This window comes from Chelonoidis abingdonii, chromosome 2, assembly GCF_003597395.2.
Source record: "Chelonoidis abingdonii isolate Lonesome George chromosome 2, CheloAbing_2.0, whole genome shotgun sequence".
In the NCBI taxonomy this organism is placed as follows: Eukaryota; Metazoa; Chordata; order Testudines; family Testudinidae; genus Chelonoidis; species Chelonoidis abingdonii.
In genome coordinates this window covers 218,576,093-218,603,045 of record NC_133770.1, presented here as the reverse complement: position 1 = coordinate 218,603,045, position 26,953 = coordinate 218,576,093, and the positions used below count along the sequence as shown (strand labels likewise).

The 26,953-nt window shown below is 40.4% G+C and overlaps 1 protein-coding gene across 12 annotated transcripts in view; it reads left to right on the top strand.

Annotated features, from left to right (window-relative positions):
• Window positions 1–26,953, top strand: part of ZNF521 (zinc finger protein 521) — a 285,223-nt gene that overhangs the window by 218,311 nt on the left and 39,959 nt on the right. For 7 of the 12 annotated variants that reach the window (XM_032799036.2, XM_032799035.2, XM_032799032.2 and 4 more), the window contains 2 exons: window positions 15,358–15,423; window positions 24,440–24,571. The exons of 1 other annotated variant lie outside the window; for it this stretch is intronic. In XM_032799036.2, the coding sequence (XP_032654927.1) occupies window positions 15,358–15,423; window positions 24,440–24,571 (198 nt within the window). The remainder of the gene's footprint in view (window positions 1–15,357; window positions 15,424–24,439; window positions 24,572–26,953) is intronic. 4 more of the 12 variants (XM_075062981.1, XM_075062975.1, XM_075062977.1 and 1 more) reach the window with 1 other exon arrangement.

The following is a 26,953-nucleotide window of genomic DNA, read 5'->3' as shown; positions in this document are numbered from 1 at the left end:
CATTTCTTTATTAGAGGCTGCAAGATACATAATCCATGAGCACAAGAAACATGGGACCCAGTGGATATGCAGATGTGTGTTATTTCATTGGCGCTGGACGGCCTTGTTAGAAAAGGTTTTCATCTGAAGGCTTGGGGGTGGATAGTTGACTGTCCCTGGTGGGTCTGTAACTAGATACAGAGACTGTTGCAAGCTAGGCTCCGCTCCCTGGTGGATGTGCTGATTGGACAGCCTGAGGAAAACTTGGGAAGCATCAGGAAGTGAACTCAATCACCTTGGGGATGATAGGGTAGAACCAGATGAAGGCATTTGACTTCTTTTGTAACTCCCACTAAGGACAGATTGCCAGTGTGATCCAACCTCCATAACTGCAAATCAGGCCCTTTCCCCTATGCCGATTTCATTAGAATGGCCAGCATGGTGCAGAGTTTAAAAAAAAAAAAAAAAAAGGTTAGACACAGTAATTTTACAGGCAGGCGGGTACAAAAAAAAATCTGCATAATTAAGCAGTCAAGGCTGCTAATAGGGGAGTTTATATGCTCTGGGACCAGGCAAGGGCAGCACATATGGATATAGCACTGGATATTAAATCTACAGCATGCCGACTTACTTCAGAGCCCTTAGAGAAAAGTCTAATTATAGAGAGAGGAATTATGTTTACTGGTCTGTCTTGGGCAAAGATGTTGAAAGAAGTGCAACCAAGTTTTGCAGTTAGACATGAACAGTCTGTTAATAGAGATATCAAAAATATGTGCTTGTGATTGCCTCATATCTAATCCACAGGAAATCCCAGATTCTGAGACCCCCTTTTCCCAGTTAACATTGGGAGGGGGAAAGGAAAGGGGAGAGAGACATATACATATCCCGGATGCAGGATGTAAAATGTGTTCATTATTAAATTGCTGGAATTTAATCTGAACCAAGCTCTTTACCATCAATTAATTATATTTAGCAGTTTACCCTAGTTAAGCTACTTCTGTTTAAAAATGTCAGTGCTTCTGGGTATAAGCTCAAAGTCAGTATTTGAATATAAATGGGTAATATGGGTGGAAGTTGCAGCAGGCAGGACTGAGTAGTTAGAGAAAGGGTATGTTTATGTAACAAGTCCTGACGTGGTGGACATTAACATTTCATAATGCAAATCAAAGGTATGGAGAAGACCCAAGGGCCCTCAGTCAGGGGCCCCTAGCAACTGTCTAGTATGCTCTGTGAGATGATTTCTTCAAATTAGAAAGACTTTGATTATAAAAAAAAGCTATAAAAGTAATTACCCTTTCTCCCTGCCCTCTCTTCCTGACCCCCCACACCAAGTAAAGGAGTCTGTCCATTTGCTGATGGGAGATGATCAGCAAGGTATTATCATGAAACGCTGCCTTACGCGTATAATTGCTAGCAGAGGCCAGTGTTTAGTGCATATTTTGATTTTTCAGCTTCAGGCTTTTGTCCTTTTTGTGTTTGGATTTAAAATACTGGATCATCTGGGTGAGCATTATTCTGAAATGCTGGTGAGCGATTGGGTCAGTCAGAAACCGCTTTAAGGGCTTCAAGCTGCAAGGTTCTAAGCGCCTCCTGCTAGAGGCTGAGCTCCCCTCAGCTCCTATGAAGTCAATGGGATTTGAAGGCCCTCTGGAACGTATTTGTTGGATCCCTAAGTTTTTGCTTCCTCTAGATATTTAAGGGAAGGAGTGAACTACACCAGTGTTTGAGGAACATACAAGATTATTGTTGAGTATTATAATAGCATCATAGTAATTACACAAACCATAGGATAAGAAATGCTCCCTGCTCCCAAGTGCTTGCAAAGATGCTCTTAATCCTAATTTTAAGAAAGGAGGACAAAAGAACTTAGGTGCCCAACTGCCACTTTAGGTGCCTAAATCACAGAATCAGACACCACTGGGATTCACAAAACCTTCACTCAGCTGCTGCCGAACCACATAGGTGCCTAAATGCACTGGATGCCTATATTTTTGCAGTAACATTTCCCTAGGTGCCTGTATTTCTGACTCTGGGAATGTGCTCAGCAGCTGCACAGTGAGAAAAGATTGGCATTTCTCCGCTGACTCACCTGTAGGGCCCCATCCAGGTAGAGGCGGCTCTGTTTTTTGCTGCCCCAAGCACGGCAGTCAGGCCGCCTTTGGCGTCATTTCTGCGGGAGGTCTGCCGGTCCCGCAGATTCGGCGGCAGTTCTGTGGGTGATCTGCCAGTCCTGTGCCTTTGGCGTACCCGCCGCCGAATTGCCGCCAAATCCATGGGACCAGCAGACCTCCCGCAGAAACGCTGCCAAAGGCTGCCTTTCTGCCGCCCTCACAGTGACCAGCAGGCCGCCCCCCGTGGCTTGCTGCCCTAGGCATGCGCTTGCTGCGCTGGTGCCTGGAGCCGCCCCTGTATCCAGCAGGTGTGCTCAGAGCTCAACTACCAGATTGGGCCCCTCTAGGTGAATTTACACAAAACAGCCTGGGTGGGCAAGGGAAAATTGACAACCTCCCTAGTTCTTTTAGCCCAGTAGTTAGGGCACTCCCCTTGGATGTGGGAGACCCCTGGCTCAGGTTCCCCCCTTCACCAGATAGGGATAAGGGATTTGAACAGGAATCTACAAGACTGAAAGTGAGTGCTGTAATCTCTGGGCTATGAGTTATTCTGATGTGGGGCTCCCTCAGTCTTTCCCGCTGAAGCTGTTCCAGTGTGAATAAGTAATTTAAAAGGATCAGAGGGACTGGCTCCTGAGTCTCCCACTTGAGTGCTCCCTCTAACCACCACACTACGGAATCATTCTCATGTTTCCTTTCTCTCTGGCCCAATCATTCTTGCATTATTTATCCACAGTGGAACAGTCAGCAGCAGAGACTGAGGGAGCCGCACATCAGAATAACCCATAGCCTGATGGTTAAGGTATTCACCGAAGGGGTGGTTGAGTCCTGTTCAGATCCCTTCTCCCACTCTGGTGGGAGCAGGTGCTTAAATTTTGGGTTTCACACATCCCAGGTGAGCACCCTAACCAGCTGGCTAAAAGTTACGATTGAGCTCTGAGAATTCAGAGCTGGCAACATCAGCCACAACTAGCAGGCTAGTTAGGTAGAGCTAAATTCATAAACAAACATGAGCATAATGATGCTGAGTATCACCATCATTTAGGCACCTAGAAAATCACTGGGATCCACACAGCCTGGGTTATGTACCTAGACTCCCCTTACAATACATGGGGAGAGACAGGCACCTGAGAATGGGAGTCACAAAAGCCAGCATGCTAAGCTAGGCAGTGGGAGGTGCCAAGCTGAGGCATATGTGCCCCCAGTCTCTTGCTAAAACAGTGTAGGTGCCTAATGCCTAAGAAAAGTTTGCAGCTGAGAATCCCAACCCAAGCACAGGGAAGCATAGCCCTGAATTCTGGACTTGGGCATCATCTCTCAGAGATGGGCAGGGCTTAGCACACACCCCTTGGGAAGAGCAAACAGCGTGTGGATGTACTTACTGCACAGCTTGAAGAATGCAGGCTTTTGTAACCTTACAGAACAACCTCGTACTTGTCTCCCCCACATCCCCAGATGAGCCATGGAGAGCAGTGCTAGCTCCACTTAAAAGCCCTCGTCTGGACTCTTAGCAGCTAGCAACAGCATCAAACTATTCTGGGATAAATAGAAAGTAGAGAGAGGAGGGATAAGAATTTTTAATCTCATTTTTCCGCTTTAAAGTGACATTATCAAGATCTAAAATAATATAGATTTAAAATGTTCTTGTCTTTATTGATAACGCTAAAGCCTGGTATAATTTTTAAAATCTAATTTACGCTTTACCCTTTGTGCTCTATATATACCTTTTCATTTCATTCATCTTGGACATTCAGATTACACTGTCAGTTTATTTTAGTAGATTGCCGTTTTCACTCACTGATTCTTGCACTAGCACAATGATGTTTTTGTTTGGGATTCTAAATGTTAAAAAAAAAACCATAAAAGCACAACAAGATGTCTTCACACACATGTACATCTCTACTATTTTTACTGCAGTTTAAAAGAGGTTTATGACAATCTTTATTTCAATATCTTTTCATATGTTTGGGACCGAACCTATCTTAATTTTTTGCAGGGTCCCTGTCGCAATGATATGCTAAGCATCATCATTGTCTCTTTCCAAGCCTTGCATTAGTGATAGTAGCCAGCAATGGCAAAAGATTCCAAAGCTGGCTTTAGACTCTAGCCTTTTACAGGCCAATTCCTCAAAACGCCATTGAATTCAATGGGTTTGTGCTGATTTACACTAGATGAGGATCTGGATATTCATTCTGAAACAGTTTTGCAAGGAATGTGCTATCACAAAGTGAGCTGTTCTTCTCTCTTTAAACTGCTACTGACCTCTGACCATCCATACATTCCCTCCACTCACTTCCTCCTAGTGCTTCATCGGCCACAGGAAATGGGATTGTTTGCTGGGTGAGCTATGTAAGCGTGACACGCAAATGGCAGTTTCTCTCCCATCCATCACGCTAATCAATGGTATCCCCACAGCACTGATCACCATGATATCACCACTGTAAAAGATGCTATGGGAAATAGTCCTTTTTGGAGACGATATAAAAGGATACATATAGAATCCTGAGCCTCATTTTTATACCCACAGTGACCCTGGGGCATGGTTTATTACCCAGTCACACTTGCAATTATTTTGCTGGTGTAAAAATGAAAGCGAGTTTTTTCAAAATCTAGCCCTTCCTCTTTTATTTGGAAGAAGTCATTTGGCAGCTTTGCATACCAACATCTCTTTGCCTTCTTCCATGGTGCACCCCATATGTAGGTCAGGGAAGGATCCCTGGATTCATGCAAAAGGCATTACTTTCTCCATTGTCAAATCCCTCCTGGAGACTCACTTCTGTCAGGATGCCTGTGGGAAACTTTCTGACTTAATGATAAGCTTGAGGAGGAATTTGGGAGTAGTTTCTGTATCCTTTAAAAAAATATATTTGCATGACTATTTTGTTAACGTAAGTGTATATATTTCATAACCCACCCTCATATCCTTTGTTCACTAGTCTCTTTATCTTTTGGTTGTGAGCTCCTCAAAGCAGGGATCGTGTCGTCTTACCTGTTTAGAAATGGCCTAGCATATCATTGTCACTACCAGAAATAAATAATAACAACTAGTAGATTGGTGCTGGGCTGTCAATATTCCTTCTCTGTTGTTTTTGACTCTTCTCTCCGTTAACCCACACATCCGAGCTATGTCCAGTTCCTGATGCTTTTTCCTCCTGACTATCTCCAGGATGTCTCCATTTCTTTCCGTGTCCAAAACCAGATCTCATATCCAGGTCCATATTATATCCTGCCTTAACTACAGCAACGTCTTCCTCTTTAGCCTCACAAATACTCATGTTGCCCCCCCTTCAGTGAAAACAAGATGCAGCCGCAGAACTCATTGTCCTATGCATCAATTTGATCATGTTACTCCTCCAATGACTCCTCATCCACTAAAACGCATGAAATTTAAGCCTCTGGTAATCACCTTCAAAGGTCTTAATAACTCTGCCCCTCATGAGGACTTAGGACATGGCAAAGTAAGCACAATCAACAGGGCCCAAGCCTGCAGGTGCTAAAAACACCATCAGAGTTCTGAGCACCCATGATGCTGTTGCTCATGGAGAGTATTTGAAGAAAGAGGAAGCTTTGTATATCTTGAGAGTGCTCAGTACATTGCAGGGATTGAGACTTTTGTTTCTATTCATGTTCCATTGGCCATACCCATCTTTGCAACCCTTCTGTCACAGAGTGTGGGGGACACAAGGCCCTGCATGCCCGACTTCCTGCAATTCACCACGATTCTCAGCCAGCCACTAATGCAGAAGGTTTATTTAGATGACAGGAACACAGTCCAAGACAGGTCTTGCAGGCACGGACAACAGGATCCTCCCCAATTAGGTCCATCTTGGGGTTGCAGGGGCACCACAATCTCACTGGGGAATCAGAGCCCCGTTTGGGCTTCCCTCCATTCCCCAGTGACCTCCTGAAAACTCTCTCTCCCCTTCCAGAGTCTCCTCCCCCAGCCTTTGTTCAGCTTGCCAGGCAGAGGTGTCACCTGGCTTCTAACCCCCTCCTGGGTTCACATGTTACATGCTCAGGTATCTTCCCTCAAGGCCAGTCTCCCATCCCCCAATGCAGACCGTCCTCCCAGTCCAATACTCCCCACTCAGCATTCAAAGACCACATTAAGAACAGTCCCAGTTCGTCACCTCTTTCAATCCCTGTTCAGCTTCCGAACTCACCTTCCTTGAGTTATCTTTTGTTAGTTGTGACCTTGTCCTTTTTTTTTCAAATGTTCTCCCAGAATCCTTTGTACCAGGTGAGCTGGTGATTCATTGGAGGAAGGATGTATATCTTCGTGGATTCCAAGGCCAGAAGGGATCAATGTGATTGTCTGGTCTGACCAAAATAACACACAGGCCATAGAACTTCCCCTAAATAATTTTTAGAGCATAGCTTTTAGTAACCCAGAGTTAGATTAGTTGCTTACTAGTTGTTTCAGTAAATAGTTTGTTTTAGGAGTTTAACAGGCTAACAATTAAATTGTTGTACAAGTGGGAGCCTTGATCATGGTTATTTTCTGGAACCTGTCAAAAACCCCAAATCAATCCAATACTTGCAGTAAATAAAGACAATGTGGATTAAACCACATTGAAAACGCCAAACTGGGACTGTGTTAACTGTGGCTTGACTATCTCATTTACCAGTCGTAAAGATAATCCTAAAAACATACGGTATGCATCCGGTTCCTCCATTCGGTATTAAAGCCCAAACACGGAGCAGGTGAGTTTTACCTGCTTTTGTGACCCATTCTGTTTAAAAATAAATAAATAAATAAATAAATAAACCAGCAAGCATATAGTAGATGCTTTTACTGCCAGAGTGGAACTTCACAAGCCTACCAGGGGACCTTTTTGTAATGTGTGTAATGTGCTGCTACCGTGCTTTAGCAAGGAAAAATGTCACTGCTGGGCTTTATTTTTAACAGACTTTTTTAACATCAATTAATGCAAGCAAATGTAGTGGAGCAGATCTAGTTTTTTATTTATATTTGGGGGAAAGCAGTAAGGAGACTTGGGGGGGGGGGTAAGAAAGAAGCATTGTTTTATTCTAAACTCCAGGCAACTAAACAAGATTGGGGGAGATTTTCAAAGGCACAAAAGGCAATTAAGCATCTAATTCCCACTGAAAATCAGTGGGAGTTAGGCACCTAACTGCCTTTTGTATCTTTGAAAATCTCGCTCATACTGTATATTTTTAAACATTGATTTCCTAAAGTGTGTACTGCAAGTTACATAACATGAAGGCCAAGATCGTCAGCTATCAGCTTGGCTCCACGTTTAATATGCACCAGACACACACGCAGTTGTAATTATATTACATTATCTTGTAGCACTGATTAATTTTGTTCTGAGGAAGGGGTCTTTGCAAATCTTGATAGTGCAACTGGGTCCCTTTACGAACTTTTCATGAAAATAAAGATAAAAGTTTACTCTGCAGCTACTTGACTTGCCCTGCTGCATGGAAGTGTTGATGTGGGCAAAGAACAGCGTGTGATCTGGGGTAACATACTGTATATGATGTAATCTCTTACCTTCACAATGAGCAACAGACAGAATGATAACTTTAACTTATAATTTTCATGCTTTTACTGGGGCTGTTAAGCGAATAAAAAAATTAATCGTGATTAATCGCACTGTTAATAATAGAATACCATTTATTTAAATATTTTGGGATGTCTTCTACATTTTCAAATATATTGATTTCAATTACAACACAGAATGCAAAGTGTACAGTGCTCGCTTTATATTTATTTTTGTTGCAAATATTTGCACTGTAAAAAACAAAAACAGTATTTTCAATTCACCTAATATAAGTACTATAGTGAAATCTCTTTATCATGAAAGTTGAACTTACAAATGTCGAATTATGTACCAAAAAAACTGCATTTAAAAGTAGAACAATGTAAAACTTTAGAGCCTACAAGTCCACTCGGTCCTACTTCAGCCAATCTCTCAGACAAACAAGTTTGGTTACATTTGCAGGAGATAATGCTGCCCGCTTCTCGTTTACAATCTCACTTGAAGTTGAGAACAGGCATTCGCATGGTATTGTTGTAACCTGCATTACAAGATATTTGAGTCAGATGCACTGAAGATTCATATGTCCCTTCATGCTTCGTCCACCATTCCAGAGGATATGCTTCCATGCTGATGATGAGTTCTGCTCGATAACAATCTAAACGGGAGCAGACCACTGTATGTTCATTTTCATAATCTGAGTCAGATGCCACCAGCAGAAGATTTGGTTTTCTTTTTTGGTGCTTCGGGTTCTGTAGTTTCCGCATCCGAGTGTTGCTCTTTTAAGACTTCTGAAAGCATGCTCCACACCTCTTCCCTCTCAGAGTCTGGACGGCACTTCAGATTCTTAAAGCTTGGGTTGAGTGCTGTAGCTGTTTTTAGAAATCTCACATTGGTACCTTCTTTGCATTTTGTCAAATCTTCAGTGACAGTGTTCGTAAATCAAACAACATGTGCTGGGTCATCATCCGAGACTGCTATAACAGAATGCAGGGGACATACAATTCTCCCCCAAGGACTTCAGTCACAAATTTAATTAACACATGTTTTAACAAACATCATCAGCATGGAAGCTTGTCTTCCCGGAATTGTGGCTGAAGCATGAAGGGGCATACGAATGCTTAGCATATCTGGCATGTAAATACCTTGCAACACCGTCTACAAATGTGCCCTGCGAATGCCTGTTCTCACTTTCAGGTGACATTGTAAATAAGAAATAGGCAGCAGTATCCTGTAAATGTAAACAAACTTGTTTGTCTTAGTGATTGGCTGAACAAGAAGTAGGACTGAGTGGACTTCTAGGCCCTAAAAGTTTTGCATTGTTTTGTTGTTGAGTGCAGTTATGTAACAAAAAAATCTACATTTGTAAGTTACACTTTCACAATAGAAATTGCACTACAGTACTTGTATGAGGTGAATTGAAAAATACTATTTCTTTGTTTATCATTTTTACAGTGTAAATATTTGTAATAAAAATAATATAAAGTGAGCACTGTACACTTTGTATTCTGTGTTGTAATAGAAATCAATATATTTTGAAAATGTAGAAAAGCATTCTAAAATATTTAATAAATTTCAATTGGTAGTCTATTGTTTAAAAGTGCGATTAATCACAATTATTTTTTTTAATCGTATGAGTTAACTGCGATTAATCGACAGCCCTAGCTTTTACCAATTTTAAGTCAGAGGTTCAGTATAGTTTCCTTATTTTTCTAGCAAACTGGTGTTGTAGGGTGCATAGACAGATTCTGGCTGCTATAGCTCACTCTCAGACTTTTTTCTTTCATGTGTACATGTGACTCTTGTTCAATTGTGTATATTTAATGACTGGGAGAAGACCGGTGTTTGTGGGGAGATACCCAGTCCAGATCTCTGGTGTTCTGTCTCTTTGTCTCTCTGAAAGGTGTTTGTGGTCTGTTACATGTTGGCACTGAATGCTGCCTTTTCCTGGTTAGTTGAAGTGCTGGGGCCAGTACATTTTTCTTCCATACAATACAACTTCAGAGTTACAAACTCCTCAAGAATGAAAGTGTTTATAACTCTGAGCAAAACATTATGAGAGGGATAGCCATATTAGTGTGTATCCACAAAAACAACGAGGAGTCTGGTGGCACCTTAAAGACTAACAGATTTATTTGGGCATAAGCTTTCGTGGGCAAAAAATCCACTTCTTCAGATATCTGCATCAGAAGAAGTGGGTTTTTTACCCACGAAAGCTTACGCCCAAATTAATCTGTTAGTCTTTAAGCTGCCACCAGACTCCTCGTTGTTTTTGCAAAACATTATGGTTGCTCTTTCAAAAGTTTACAGCTGAACATTGACTTAATACAGTTCTGAAACTTTACAATGCAGAAGAAAAATGCTACTTTCCCTTTATTTTTTTAGTAATTTACCTTTAACACAGTACTGTATTGTATTTGCTTTTTTGTTTTTTGCGCTGCTGCTGCTGATGGTGTACTTCTGTTTCCAAATGAGGTGTGTGTTTGACTGGTCAGTTCGGAACTCTGAGGCTCTACTGTAGTACTTTCCTTTTATTTTAAGGTTTGGCACTTCATTTTCTCCTCCTTCACATAACGTAATTGCAGCAACAAAACCTTTTCTTTTTTATTTATAAAAATATTACAGGGTTAACATCAGTATCATATAGAACTAACTCTTTTCTTCATAGAAGCATTAGACAAAGCTAGGGTGACCAGCTGTCCCAATTTTATAGGGACAGTCCTGATTTGGGGGTCTTTTTATTACCCCCACCCCCATCCTGATTTTTCACACTTTATCTGGTCACCCTAGATAAAGACTGCGGATTCTGACAGGTTTAATTAATAAGTAGGGTAGAAAATGATGTTGGCCTCTTACTCTCTTTGCCATCTTCTGTTTTGTTTTTATTTCTGAAATGCCCCCGTTTTTCAGTCCTCCTCCTTGATCTCACTTCTGTTGTTCAAACATGCTTTGTGTTAAAGCCCTCTGCTCGCCTCTAGGTTTAACAAACTAAAAGCTGTGGCTTGTATGAGGTGAAGGAGACAAGTAAAGAGGTTTGGAGATGAGTTCTAGATACTTTACATTTAGGGTACCTGTTTTCCCCCCTTTGTTGTAGAGAGACTGACAAGTAAGCATAACACAACTTGCACTGTCACAAAGTACATAAACTTGCAGACTTTCAGGTTTTCTGATGGAGAGTCTTAAGTGGTTTTAAACATAGTCAGGGATTTGTAGCTGATGGCCCTAAGGCTTTCAGAGAGAAAAAGATCACAGTAGTTAAATATATATATTGCTAAATATCTTTTTTTTTTTGACATTATGAGATTTTATTTCTTGATAAAAATAAAATGCTATGGAACCGATCTTTGTTATATAGCCAGAGTATACAGTATTTAATTTTTTTAAATAGTAGCTTGAATGAACTTGTGCAGGTCTTAAACAAATTTGTCATAAAGTAAAGAAATTAAAAATGTATTGTGCCCAAAACATTTTTATAATTCTGCATTATCGCCTTAGAAATATTTTATCAGGATATTTTTGTTTGGTTTGGTTTTACTGTGTTTTGGTTCTTTGCAGATGGGAACATAAGGAATTGCTATGTAAGAAGGATGACTATATTTAATTGTTGGTTTCTGATTCTTGATTAAATTAGTACAAATCCTCACTTGTCTCTCTGCACTATCTTATACTTATACTTCAGCAGCATTATTTCTCGCTGACTAAAATCTATCAAGAATCCATCATTTCCCCTTTCCATCCACTAAGTTTTGATGATTTGGTGCAAAGGTGTACTTACCGTAACACTGTTACAATAACTAGTACATTTGTGTTTCTGTTATGATGGGAGTACTGTTGTAGTGAGACTCATCCACTGTTGTTGCTTCTTCTCAGCAGTGTTAATTATACTTTAGGCTCATGTAGGGTGCATATGGAAACACAAAAATAAGTGATCAGGGACTAGAACAGTTTTGCTTTCATTTGTTGTGACAATGGCACATCTACTATGCAACACACACACAGAGGCTAACGTACCTTATCTGTAATGAGGTCATGTCCCATGACGTGTATTAAACACCACTAACTAGTCCCCTGCTTATCCAAAACCTCATTTATCTGAATTAATTTTGTGTCCCCCATTTCATTCAGCTAAACAAGGTTTCACAGTGTTTCCAACTCACGGTTTTATCATGAGTCTCATGATATGTAGTGTTTTGCTTAAAGCCTAGTCCCTGGAGTCATATGAATACATGAAAATCTCAGCTTTCATTTAGGAAAAAAAAAAAAGAGGTGGGGGGACAAATTTCTAGTCCTTACGGTTACAGAGAAATGCTGGAAAATCTGAGACTTAAAAATGCCAAATCCACAAGGCAAAGAATTCAACATGATTTATTGTTCTTTAATCTTATGATTTTTAAGCCAATCTCATGATTTTGGTTGCCCGACTCATGATTTTTGAGTGTTTGGCGTTGGCAATACTATAATGTGCATTTTCATGTGTGTATCTGACTACTATGAATAGTCTGTCAGACTACTATGGGGCAGTATAGGGTTTTGTAGCGAGGATCTCCATTTTTCCCCCAGTGTACAAGAGAGAGTGGAGAAGCACCCATTTCTCCCCAGCCCCTTGTTATGACTATATGACTATGTATTGATTCCAGCCTCCAACTTCTGGAGTGCTGAATCACAGTAGTTGTGCAGTGGATTAATGGCATTTGATATAGTTTATCTGATTCTTCCCCCCACCATTGCTAATGAATGCCAACTGCCTAGTTTAAAAGAAAGCTAAATCCTAATTTGGCCAAGGCTGCTATGGAGAGCACAGATGCTGCCCACTGTGTCCTCTGCAAAAGGACTTCTGGCAACTGGGGAATGATTTCTCATGGCAAGACAAGAAGTGCTGTGCAGTGCACTTTGCTGCTCTCCTGATCAGAAGCAAAGTACAATCCTACCTGCTGCCAGTTAGCACTTGCTGCTGAGTACAGCATACTCACTAGCTGGCTGGGGAGTTAGCTGCCCACTGGGGAATGTGGTGCATGGGCCAATGAATTAGCTGTCTGTCCTTCCTAGTACTACTCGTTATTGCTGTGGAGAGACCGTGTCCTGCCGCTTGCATGGGGAAGAAGAGGTTTCCAAACAATGTCTTCACCCTCTTGTGCAGGAGAAGGTGGAATTTAGTTCCTGTACACCAATGCTTTAGGCTATTACCTGAAAAGTGGTTTGCAGGCCAAACAAAAGCATTGTGGTGCCATGCAGAATTCTCAAGTTTGGGAGCAGCTCTGGCACTTCCACTCCAGCCATCTAGTGTTTGGCCTCGTGAGGGTGGGAGCATAAGCTAACTGCATGGCTCTATGAGCATCACCTGCTAGATGATTGCATAGCATTAATAGGGGGCCGCAAGGAGCTGCGATGGCAGCAGCATCTGAAAAGGGAGGCGGGTGGGTAATATTTTTCAGTGAGATGGCCGTATGTCTGGAAGATGTCCCTGAATGCCAGTGCAGAGAGGGAAAGGGGCATGGTTCCACCCTGAATAAAAGCCCCATGTCTTTTACCCCACAAGCGGTTTTGATTCCTCTTTGCTGGTTTTTCACCCCTTCTCCTTATTTAAATTAACAAGAAAAAGAAAAACTCGGTGGACCTTTTTGAAAATATTTGAGCCAACAAATGCAGTCTTGTAAGTTATTTATTAGAGTATTTCGCAGTAAAAGTTTGATGCCATATAGTGGTCAGCAAACTCTCTCTTGCTGTTTCTCATATCACGTTTCAAATTTCCTCAGAGCATTAGAAGTGTTATTTGGTTTTGGCGTGATGTTAATCACCTCATAGTAGTTTAATGCCAGGCTACATTTTTCTCTGGCTCTACAAGTTTTACCCATAAGAGAGAATGTACATTGGCCTCAAAGACTGTACATTTATTTTTCTCATAACTGTGATGTATTTTTGTCCTTTGCTAATATATTTTGATGCCTTATAGTTGTAACCTGCTGTTCTCTTTAATTGCTTATTGTTATTAATTATGTAGCGGTAACGTTGTCGGCTGCTTGAGCCATTTGGCTGTAAAAAAAAAAATGCATTTATCACTATTGCCATTGGAGCTGCAGTAAATTGCCAGAGTTCTGTCTGGAGATGAATGCTTTTGAGCGTTTCTCCAATAAAACTTGAATGTGGATCAAATCAAGGTTTTCTTGTGCATCTTCCCTTCCCTTCCCCCCCAACCCCCAGGGCTTCTCTGCCCTGTCCCCACTTCTCTTCTTTTCTTCCTTCTCCACCTCTTCTCATCCTTGAGCTTTTCTTGTCACATCTACTCTTCCTCCCTGTGGCCCCATTTTCCTCCTCCTTCTTCTCTATTGACTTTCCTTCTACCGCACCCCACCCCTTTATAGTGGCTCCTTGTTTTTTCCACTTACCTTTTCCATGCCTCCTCTTGTCTACATATTTCCTCCCCCTTCCCTAACCTTTACCTGCCTTTTCCTCTCTGCAGTCTTTTGTGTTCCTCCTCTTCTATGCTTTTTGTCCCCTCCAGTCCCCTCTCTGTTTTTCTGACTTTTTAGAGCTTACTAGGTATTTCTAAACTCCGCTTCTTGGCGGGCTCTAGAGAGGGGCTATAGTTTGGGTCCTTAATAAATATGTATTTAAATAACGGCCAGCCTGAAGCCATAAATTTACAAAGATCACAACACAGTGTGAGACACTGGGAAACTCTTCAATACAGGGAACTCTTCAGTTTGTTTGGGGACAGTTCTGCTCACCAGTGTAAATCCATGTAACCAATAGAGTAACATCAGAATTACAGCAGAGTAAGTGAGAACAGACTCTAGCCCTTTTTGTCAGGGGAGCCTAAAGCTGCCTACATTACTATATAATGGGATCAAATACAGAAATATGTGAAAGTTAAATGAAGCTGAAATTGAGCTTTCTCATATTTTCCTAAACAGAAAAATAGCAAATTAGACTCAAAAAATACAAAGGTTACACCTCATTAAGTGAAACTAAATACTTTAATAATATTCTGAACAAGAAAAATTCTTCAAACTGGTTCAATTGGGCTGGGAGAAAAGTGTCTAGTTTAAAAGCCCCATTCCAGTTTAAATTAAGCACAGCTCTGAGGGCCTCAAGTGCCCATTCCACACTTTTTTTCTGCTATTTTTGGAGGGGTCAGGGTAGTGGAGAGGGCAGAAGGTTGGCACATCCCTAATTGAGCAGAAGTTCTAAATCAATATTCCAGCTACTGCTTTTCACTTCTTCAAAAGGTCCTCTACATGTGTAACAAGAAGTCAGTAAACAATAGTTCTCATACTGCATTCAGCTTTGAAAAAAAATTGTCAACAGTGCCTGGCTTTTCATATAATTAAATAGAAGGAAGTGTAATACTTTTCATTCTAAGTATCCATAATATTCAGAAATGCAAAGAAGTCCTGTTCTAGTCTATTTCTCTCTCTCTCTCTCTCTCTCTCTCTCTAAGAGGAAGCTGGTCATTCTTTGCATCTTGGATAAACGGCTTTTCAGCATTTAGAGATTTTCTCCTTCAGACAACTAGTGGCTTTGTGCCAGAAAAGGAAGGCTCTGACCTTGCTATACACTCAGAACAAAAAATACCTGATGAGAGTTGTGTACGGTACATAGCTCATGCTGCTGGTCCACTGCTATGTGGAATTAATATTGACTATTCGACTGTCTCAGTGCTAGAAGATGTTTTCCTTGTAGACCTAACTTTACAACAAGTTGCATTTAGTTTATGCTGCATGAGATATCCTCTTTCAATTTTACCAATTTGTGTTTTTTTTGTGCAGTACTCGAAGGTAGATATACCTGTACTTCCACCAGTTCCAGAAGTCCCAGACGGGTGGGCATTACTAGTAGGTATTTAACATCAAACAACAGAGAAAGCTACCTCTCCAAGCAGAAAGCATGAACAACAACAACAAAAAATTACATCCAACACAGCAAGAAAAAAAAATCACATTTAAAATGAATGCACAATACTAAAACCCAAAAGTTTTTGACTTATATTACTCTGTTTTTAATTCTTCTGAATACAAATGTGACATTTTTATTATTTTTTTCCCCATGGTTTGATTAAATTGTTAATAAATTTTTTGTCCAGCCAGTCTCTGAACAGTTTGAATTATAATTTTATTTTACTAAAAAAAGGTTGGTACAAGAAACTTTCTTTTCAGGGAGAAACATGGCCTCAGCACAGGATTGAGAACAAGGAATTGCAAAATTCTACTCTTGGCTGAAACTGATTGTGTTGTGGCCTTGTACAAATTATCTAGGGCTTGATCCTTCTCCAGCTAAATTTAGTGAGAGATTTTCCATTGTCTTCAATGGAAGAAGGATCGGTCACTTAACATGCCTCAGTTAAAAAGGCCTGACCTCACAAATTTCTGAGTTATCTACTCACATGAACAGGTTCACGTAAGCCAGGAGGACTGCTCATCTGAGTGAGTTACTCAGATGTGCAGGCATTTGCCAGATCAGTCTCTTTAAGTCTTTGGTTTATGCTCATAGAGCATTTTGAAGAGGTAGTATTAAGATGGAAGTACGTTTGAATGATTCATACTGCTACAAATAACTCATAAACTCCAGCTTTTTCTTAATGGTGCTTTTAATTTCTTCTAATAGCAAGAAGAAAACATTTTGAAAAGTATTTGCAGAATATGCCATGTCACAGGAGGCTGCATAGCAATGACGTTGTGTAACCTTGTGATGTGTACATGCTATGTGATGCAACGCAGATTTAAAAAAAAAAAACAGAACTGAATACCTTTTTCTGGTGCAGTTACAGGCAAGAAGTAACAAATTGTGTCCCATAACATGGTGACCAGCTTAGTTGCTGAATTCTTGAACTCTCTCCTAGTAGCCAGATGCCTGAAAAGGGCATTTGCTACATGGAAATCTCTCTTATTTGAGATGAAAATATGACAGTTATTAAGAAGTTAGGACTATTAGATATGGAATTAATCCTTTTTTATTTTAACCAACCTGACTGGTTAGGCATTTTGGGGTTTAATCAATGTACAGTGCTAAAGGCACTTGTAGTAAGAAGAATTCACTTACATGCAGCCAAAGTGAGTGTAACCAAGCAAAAAAAGTGAACAGTTGGTGAAGTGCAATGCATCCCTTGCTTCAGACAGAAATACAGTGGAGTGAGAGATGCAGCAGACTGGCTTTCCCTTAAGCAGAGTTCATTTCAAAATCTGGCCCTGGAGAGATGAACTTTTTGCTTTAATTGAGAGGTGGATTCTAGTGCTTGTTGCTCCATCAATCAGCACCCTTCTCCTGGTGGCTGTTCCTCAAAGGGGCATTAGCAATATTCTACAAAAAGCTGCAGTGTTCCTTAGTCATAAAATAGGCCATAGTGCACAATGCCTCTGGGAGCACTATTGGAGCTGAAGCCTGCGTGTCCCAGCATCACCATTTCACAGGGTCCAATGCACATGTTCTCTCCTCTCCAGTACTGGTACAGTTCCAATGGCCAACATACATAGGAGGGGGAAGAGACATAGCCAGGCCTTGCCCGGCCTTTCTTTGCCCCATTTGGGAAGGCTAAATTGCCTGTGTGACTTATGGATGACAAGACTAGGATTTTGCATGGCTGCTAAGCATGGGCATAAGATGGGAAAGGCTCCTTACAGCTTTGCCCTAACTCCGTTCCGTGTACCTACTCACAGGTAGGCACAATCTTGCCCTAAATGTCCTTTTTTTAATTTGAAAAAGGAGGAGGAAATGTCACCCAAGATGGAACCAGGCATGCCAGGTTTCCATGCTGAGCAAACTTTTTATGATTGAGTCACAGACTTATTTAGAATTGGATTGAGAATAAATGCCAGCGCTGACACCGCCCTAACTTCAGTGATGTTAATGCATGGCACTATTATATTAGGGTGAAGAAAGGAGTGAGGAGGGCATGAAGTCCTTTCTCCCCCCCTGCTCCCCACCCCTCACCCCCACCCCAATGTGAGCAAAGTGGTCAACTTTCCTGAATATGACAGGACACTCCTGATTGTAATTCTGTTGCCCACTCAGACCCTATGCTCCTAGCCTAGCAGAACGGGATGGGACTTCATTTAGACTTTTTATTAGACTTTTTTCAGTGGTAGTTCTTTCAGTGCTGTAAACATTTCCTTTCAGCAAATTCCAGCTGTATCCTTTGGCTTTAGTACATCTATTTCTTTGTCACTTTACTCCTGTGCTTTTCAGAATTAACACCTTGGTGGATTGTGGTTTTTATCTTGGGGCGGGTGGCGTGATAATGTTTGAGAAATTAAAAATGACAGAAGCTCTGTTTCAATCAGGGAGAAATGATAAACATGATGCTAGAACTCGTCAGGCAATGTGCAGTTTAGCATCAAGTTTTTATAGAGTAATTGTGTCCTCTTTAACCAGGTGGAGAAAAGGCCTACCTGATATTCAAACACTAGAAGTTCTTTTTTTATAGCAGAGACTTAAGAATTACAGTTACTAACTGGGTTTGAAATAGCAATGAAATTATTTGTAACAAAATTAAGACGTTTGTATTTGTGTAGCAGTTGTGAACTCTGCACATTGTCATTAAAAAAGAAGCACCAGTGACACAAATATGTAAACTCAGAAACAATTGGGTCAACATATGCATTGCAAATTACAATGCAGTACTGCTTATTTTTTCTACTCTGGTTTTTAGTGCAAGCTGTTGTAGCCAAGGGGTTAGCTTTGTCATCTGTTCCATTTCTTTGTTACTCCTTAGACCCCTGGCTTATAAATGTGTGCTGTGAAATTAACTCAGGGAAGAGGAGAAGCAAAGTGAAGGAGAAGGTTTAGGGCATAGTTTGCTTGGTTAAAAAAGAAAACACACTGTTAGCTGTACACACTTTTGAGCTGGAAAGTTACAGGAACTTCACGCGATTTGGTTCCTGTGTTTTATGCAGAGGGCAGAGTTTACTCCTATTCTGATTAGGAGCTTTACCAGGAGGAGTTTATATCTTTGGACCTTAGCTGATGGATTGTCAATGTAAGAGACAGAAGGACCCTTCTGGACAGCCTGGAAGGTGAATGAAAGAGGGTCCTACTTATAAACTGATACAAACTGGTTTTCAGTGATGGCTGTAGTGTTGATTGGACAATATAAGAGGGCCCCCAGTGGTTACCAATTTAACAACTGCATGTGAGTCAACCACCGAACAATTTGCTTGTAGCCACACTAGATTTTTGTTTTTATTGACAAGAAAGAAGCATAAACTTGGGACACATACAGGCTGCTTCCCTTGTTTAAAGTTTATATTGAAATGTCACTGTCTTCAGTGAAATAACAAGTTCTGTGTTGGAGTTCAGAACTTTGATGGGGGTCTGAACAACCAGAAAGTTACAACTTTATCTCTGGAATAAAAGTATCAAATTAGTAGATGTAGCTATTGAATGGTAAGAGAGAGAATTTTTAGCAGATACACTCACATTCAAAGCTGCAGGCTATGTTCACCTTCAAGATGGATTTTGTTGTTTGTTTTTATAGCTGGTTATCAAGTTAGCTGGTTAAGGTAACGGGCTGCACCTCAATTACAATCTGCCTACATCCATTGAAACATTTAATATTTGTGTAAATATTAAATATTTATATGAATATTACACACTTTTATTTGGAATGTATTCATGTTTACATTTATGTATCATCTGAGTAAAGATTATAAATGGAGATAATTTACTTAGCCAGAGATTCTGCATGCGTCAAATTAAATTATCTTCCAGCATTGGGTAAACCATCCTCATTGATGTTGTTAGGCTTTAACCATGTCTTACCTCACACCTTAACCATGTAGGTGCATTTTTAAATCTCAGTTTTTTGATGTACAGTGGGCACTTTGTTGTTAACTCCCTTATGGAGTTATCAGATCTATAACATGAAGGACATACTGACTTGTTTTGCAATGTGCAACACCAGAGACTGCAAGGTACGGTTTTCTGTTTGATTTGGAAAAGTGTTGGTTTTATATTATAGGTTAATTTCTGTCTCATTGTTCAACTAACTCATTTGCACTGTAATGTACTTTCCTATTCCTCCTCTTGATAGTTGGTGCTTTAATACCTGTGTTGCAAGCAGTATTCTAAATTTAATCCATATAGTGGTTGTCTAGAATTCCATAGCATTGCTTATTTCTTACCTATAACTCTTAATAAAAAATAGGGCTGTGCCAACCTATTATGCCCTTAATAGAATATTCTAATGGTTATTAAATCAATTGACTCTGAATCTCACTTTAATAAATGAGTCAGACAGTATTTTCCAATTACTGTCAGCCGCCACCTTTCTAAAGAGCAGAAGATTATTTTGATTGAATTTTTTAAAGCTGTTCAGCACTTTTTTCCCCCTGCTCTTACTCGAAGAATAGCAGCTCTCTCGTGTGGGGAAGAAGGCCTCTTGGACTGTATTCTGACACTCCATTGCATTTCAGATTTATCCCAAATGTAAACTGAAAATGTGGCATTTCACTGGCCTTTATTTATTAATGATGTAATACTTTGTGCACTGTTGTAGTGCCTTAGCAAATTGCCTGCTAAATAAGAGTCAGATTGTGGCTGGCCATGCACAAGTATGTAAGAAGACTCAAGAAATCTTTCCAACTCCTTTTTCCCTGCCTTATACCTCCACAAGGAGTGTCCACAACCCCAGCCTGTTCTTGTATACCAGAGGGAGATACAGCACTAGCGACACTACTGAATTCTCCATAGGAAACAGAGCAGGGCAGAGCAATGACCTAGCCGTCCTCTGCACTAGCTGTCACACCAAAACCAGTAGAAATGTAGGGAGGGGACGGTGTCCGCACTCAGACACACACGCACTGCACCTTTGAAAGGCAGAAATCACCTTGATGTGTTCTCCTTGGTGTTTCCAGAGGTCTTCTGTGTGTCTTAGCAGTCACTGTGCCAAAATGCCTGTAGGATCTAGCATTGATGCAGAGCCCCTCTTCTGTCATGGTAGTCTTATTAAAAGCCATAATTAGTCACTAATTAAGTAACCTCATAACAACCTTGAGAGTTAGGTAAAAACTACTATACCTGTTTTATCGATGGATAATCTGAAACAGAATAACTGATTTGCCCAAGGTCACACAATAAGTCAGTAGCAGAGCTGGGAAACCCCAGAACTCATGACTCCTAATCCAGTGCTATGTGCTAACTATGTTCCTTCCTCTTACGTTTAAGTTATGCCCTCTCACATTCTTAAATTTAATAAGTAGAAATTTCCCATTTATTCCAGAAGTGGAGCACATGGTGAGTTTTATGTCAATATTGGAGTGAAAAAATTGTCCCATGTAAAGAAAATCCCAAAGCTACAGATGTAGAAAGAAAACAAATTTGTTCGTGCTTTAAATGTGATCTTCATAACTGTAAGGGCTAGGCATATTTATTTTTTAACAGAAAGCTTAGATTCTGCAGACATTGATGGTTCTTGCCTGGGGAAGTTACCCATTGCCAGAGGTGAGTGGGTGAAGTGAACTTTTTAATCCCTTTTTATAAGCCTTTAGGAAAATGAAATTTGCAATATAAAGCAGGCTAAGTAATTTTAATGTTTGTGACCAAAAAATCTCAGGGATACTGGAAATATAACAGTCATATTTTTAACAGGGACCAACTTCTTCTTGAACAAGTAAAAACATTGTGTTAGCTAAAATTAGGTATTCTTCAAATCAGAATTCATGTTTTGGCATGTTTAATTAAGATAATTATTGTGGACCATGCAAGGAAAATTCCATATCCCATTCCTGTATGAATTCCGCTATACTGCAGTATCTCAGTTCAGGAATCCATATCCCCTTGGGATGTTTTGAGAAATTTCCCTTCAGGGTGCTAGTGGTATAGAATGACTAGCACTATTAATTTGCCAATGCTAACTCTGTGTTTCAAGGCTCGGCATTGATTATTTTCACCTTGATGGATGAAAGAGCCAGGGATGAGCTCCCTTTGTCCCACTTGCTGTGAGTCTGTACATCAGTATGGACAGGTTGACAAAGAAACTTCTCCCATAGGCTTATTATTGCATAATTGTCCATTATTGGGATTTTCTCTGAAATACCTGTACTGGCCAGTGTTAGAGAAAGGATACTGGGTAGGTGGATATTTGGTCAGATCTAATATGACAATACCTATTTCCTAGTGGGGGAGGAGTGGAGAATGCCAGTTCAGGATCTTCAGAAAGAGAAGCACCAGCTTTGTGAGAGGCTGCTGAGAATACATTCTTCGGCATCACCCACTGCTGGAGCCTGCCTGTTTGTGGGAGAGTACCTTGTAAAACGTGCATCACATGTTATGACCATACCTCTTAATTGTCTTGTATCGGGCAGGGTGTCCAGTACTTTGGCTACTGTTTCAGGCCCTATCCTGCTGTGTTTACACAGCTGTCCTTCATCATGGTAGCCATTGGGCTGCCATGGAGAAATCCTCTCCAGTGCTCTTGGTGGCTGAGTTCTGTGCATGCTGCTGCCTTTAAACCCTTTTTCTCCTCCTCCAAATAGATGTTTTCTGGCTTCTTGCCCACCCTTGTGATTAGATGGAGCAGGGCTTATCTTTGAACAGCAGTTCCAGAATCTAAAGAGAGTTGGCAGTGTTTGCAGAAGGATGAAAAACCTAGGCAGCTTCTTGAGTATCCACTAAAACTGAGCATCCCCACTGAGGATGGAAGATGTTTTGGGTTCAATATTTATTAATTTATATATACTGATTTATAAAAGATGTCACAGCTCAGATTGCCCTCTCCTTCCACGCTTCCCATCTATGCACTAGGCTTCTAGATCAATTTTGGATAGAATACCAGGCATCCAGCAGAGCACAGATCACGGTGAAGTTAGATAGATACGTGAACTTTGTGCACAAGCAAGTTTTGATCTTCTGACCCTAGCCTATATAGTCTCCCAAGATAGATGAACCATTTCAATACACTATGATCACTGTTTCAGTGAGTGAAGTTAGATAGGAAAACCTAGTAGTGTTTTGGTAAAGGACTTTGTAAAGAACAAAAACAAATTGCTGTGGGAAAAGCTAAAACTCTGCTTGTTGGTGTGTGCCTGGCTATCCCTGTGAATCTCTATCCTGCTGCATTATGACTGACAAAAATGGAGAAGGGGAAAGAGAAGCATATAAGCAATAATTTTAAAGAGCCAAAATAGGACCAAAAGTTTCTATATTCACCACTAAGTTAAAAACATGGTTTTATCCTGTTGGAAAAGCAAAGTTATGTGCATGCCTATATTATTAATGCTGATTACTTAATTGAGAGAACTCCTAAGATAAAGTGTAATCCTTACGGCTTTGTAGGTTTTGCTCTACACCTTCTCAATATGAATCTTCTCAATATGAAGAATTCATAAACCGTTTAGATAATTATATTCATGAAGAATTTGCTACAGCCCCAAATACACAATGGACTTTTCCTCTTATGAAATTTTAAAATTTAGAATGTCCTGAGTAGCTTAGTTACGCTTTATTGCCTTCCTCCCTCTTCCCCCCGCCCACCCCAAATTCTTACCCTGGCGCTTGCTTATACCAAGGCTGAATGTAGCCCTCAGAGTAATTCTGCCTAACAAAAATACCAGGCATACAACTGAAATGATTTCAATTCTAGTTAGTTATTAAGGGATAGGTTGAGAGACTGACTGTGTGACACCATTCAGTTTACAGGTTCCATTACATGTTTTCTTTAAATTAATTGGAAGAATTTTCTAATATAATTAAACAAACAAAAAAGCTTGTGTGTGTTATGTAAGTTCTATTCACTATTGACAGCAGTTATCAGTCTGGCATGTTGGTCATTATGCTTACTAATCACTCTAGTCAGTGTTGTTTTAAGCAGAAGGTAGACAGTTTGACATTTATATATTTGGGATAGAGAGATGGCTTTCCTAAATCATTTTTTCACCTAAGAAATGTTGTAGAGATTAGTTGGTTGCCAAGCTGTGTGTTATTGTTTGATTTTTAGTAATCAAATATTGTATTTACCTGCTAGATCAATGTTATTTGTGTAACACACCGTGGCATACAGAAGGACCTTTTCTAAGCTGTGCTATGGGAATTGACCCCTCTGCAATAGGGCTGGAAGCCGCATCTTACTTAGCAACTGTTTCTAAGTAGGAGAGCCATTTGCTGCCTAACGCTGGGAGTGATTCCTGTGGAAGAGAGTGGAAGAAAGCATGGGGAACCTGTAGGTGGCAGTAGGGAAGGTTTTACGGCCATGTGATATCGCCCGGAAAGCCTATGTCAGGGAACAGTGAGCGGCTTCTGAGCCTCTAGGAAAAATAATGAGTAAAGGAAAAAAATCTATAATTATCCAAAAGGGTGTTGAGAGCCTAGAAAAATTGGTATGAGTTTGGTAGCTGTCTGTGAGAGAAACTAGGAGCTGGAGTGAGAAGGGAAAACTGGAGTAGGACGTTATGTAGGTTATAAAAAACTGGTTTGTGGTTGAAGCCTATGCATTGTCATGCTGGCTGGGGGGAATACCACTGAGAGTGGCAGAAGGATCATTTAAGCACACAATTCTCATCTTTGCTGATAGAAGCCAAACACTTAATTCCTTGTGCACTCCTTTGGAAATATATTCATTAGTGATTGGGTGGGTTTGTTAGGGATGTATGTTCCCTGTCCCAGAGCTAGTTTCTTAGTGAAATCTAATACATCTGCATTTCTATCCAATGACAATTATATGTACCAAATCTTTGGCTTTGTATGCTTTGTATGCTCCTAAACCTTGCATATGAAGAATATTTCAGAAGCCATAGATTTTAGGGGCATCTGGTTTATCAGGACTAGATAAACAAAAAAACTGTTCAGTCCATAGATCATATTGGACTTGGCACTTTGTAATAGCCATGATGAATTTCATCTTCTTTTTGATTTCTCCACCAGATGAAGGATTGAACCATGAATGTAAACTCTGCAATCAAACATTTGACTCGCCTGCCAAACTTCAGTGCCACCTGATAGAACACAGCTTTGAAGGAATGGGGGGCACCTTCAAATGTCCAGTCTGCTTTACAGGTAGGCGGATGGGATCAGTACATTCCCTGTCATGCTCTAAGCCTATGCATACAGAACTTTCATTTATATGGCCCTTAGTATTTATGTCATGTTACAACTTTAGGTCAGTTTTGGGACGCAATATTAGATTTGTGCTCATTAGTAATATCGATTTAGAAACTGTTTAAAAAATCAGGCTTGATGGAAGGTCAGGCACGCATCTACGTGAATTGTATTTCAAAGTTATTTATCAGAACTTTGTATTATCAGAATTGCAAAACTGATTGGTACATTCATACACCTTGGTTTCATCACTGTTATGTTCTGAACTTGCCAAGGAGAAAAATGCCATCAAGATATACTGTCCAGTTATAGAAAATGTGGTAAATGAGAGCAGAACTTGGGTAAGGAGTGCTGACTTTGGCCCCAAGAGCATGCTGCAGTGTTCTCCTTTGGACCAAAAGTAATGCTCCAGTTTGATTTAGCTTTTGGCACTAGAAAAGGAGAACCTTCATAATTTGCTTTTGGGGAAATTTTGCTCTCCTTACACAGGGCCAAGTTCTGCTCTCAGTTACATGGGTCTAAATGTGGTTTAATTCCTCTCAGGTCAATAGATACGCATTGGTATAAACCCAGCTGAGAGGGTGACTTGGGCTAGAAGGACTAAGGAGTATAAGATTTGACCTATAATGAGGGACAGAAAAATGGTGGATTAAACTTACCCCCGATTGTTCTTGAAAATGAGAACTCATTCAAAGGATGCACACAGACTTTTTTTAAAGGGCAATAGGCCTTTTTTTCTTTTTTATCAGACTGTTTTCTAAAATTATACCCTAAATCAGTGTTTCCCAAACTTGGGACACCGCTTGTGTAGGGGAAGCCCCTGGCGGGCTGGGCAGGTTTGTTTACCTGCTGTGTCCGCAGGTCCAGCCGATTGTGGCTTCCACTGGCCAAGGTTCGCTGCTCCAGGCCAATAGGAGCTGCTAGAAGCGGCGCGGGCCGAGGGACGTACTGGCTGCCGTTTCCAGTAGTTCCCATTGGCCTGGAGCAGCAAACCACAGCCACTGGGAGCCACAGTTGGCTGGACCTGCGGACACGGCAGGTAAACAAACCGGCCCGGCCCCTCAGGGGCTTTCCCTACACAAGTGGCATCCCAAGTTTGGGAAACACTGCCCTAAATCAGAAGTGTTAATATGTATCATAAGTGCATAATTTGCTTTATAAAATGAAAATTTGAGACTGTATCAGATCTATAGCAAAACATGACAAAACACACTTAGGGTATTCTTTCAGTAGCAAGCTAATTTTGCAAGCCATTCAAGGTTTCTGTTCACCATTAATGGGAGTTAAGCCTGTGTTTTGATAGGCAAATAGACTCCTTAATACCTTCATTTTCTCCCTCTTTGTTTGGCAGCTCCCCTCCCAATAAACCTTAAGTACACCCTACAAAAGAAAATTAAAGTTGAGTTTTTATTCTTGCAGATAGAGTGCCTGGCACTGATTATTACCTCACTTTGTTCAGGTTACATATTTCTGTTGAATTATAAAATTTAAAAATATATAGTTCATTTTCACTGCACAGCTTGCCATAGTCCTGTCTGAGTCTGTGTATAGTTCTGCCTTCAACAGTTTGCCTATTAGGCATCTGCGTTCAATAATTCTTTCAGTGAGGCAGTTCTTTGTCTTTTGGTTTTATTATTGATTGTCTGAGAGTTTTTTCCTTGTCTTTGGGTACACACACATGTAAGGAGTTGATTTTCTTGTACTCTAATATTGTGTCTAAAGATTCCAAGAGTTTAACAAGAAGTTTTGGGGGGTGTTTTATGCAATATACAAACTAGCATCTGTAAAGGGTCTCCGCTGGTGATTCTCCACGTGAGCGAGATCCCTGATAAAAAATAATCTCTTAATGTTTGAGCCACTAGCCTTGGAAAATGTGTTAAGGAGTATGGAGCTAAGTCGATTCCGATCTGTGTGAAATCTTTTTTTCCTTTTTGCTGATGGGGTAAATAGACACAAAGCATTAATCGTAAACAGTGGTGGTTTTTTAGCAATGCGCTATTAAATTATTTCAGTATGTCTTGCTAGAATATTAACAAGAACTTAAAAATCACCAATATACATTTTATATGGAAAATGGAATCTGAGCAGTTTTTTATAAGGTAATGAGAAAAGTGATTAAAATGTATGACCCACAAGAACAATATTCTAATATTTTTTGTTGGCTTGAAATTAGAATAATTTTTGATTAGGAGTGGAGTCAAAGTCAAATGCCAGCATCTTTAATAAATCCTTTTCCTGCCTATACAGATTAATATTGTAGATGCAAACTTTTTTAGGTCACAGTGCACCAGGCATCCATCAGAAGTCAGTGCTGCCAACCCAAACACTGCCTCTGGCATA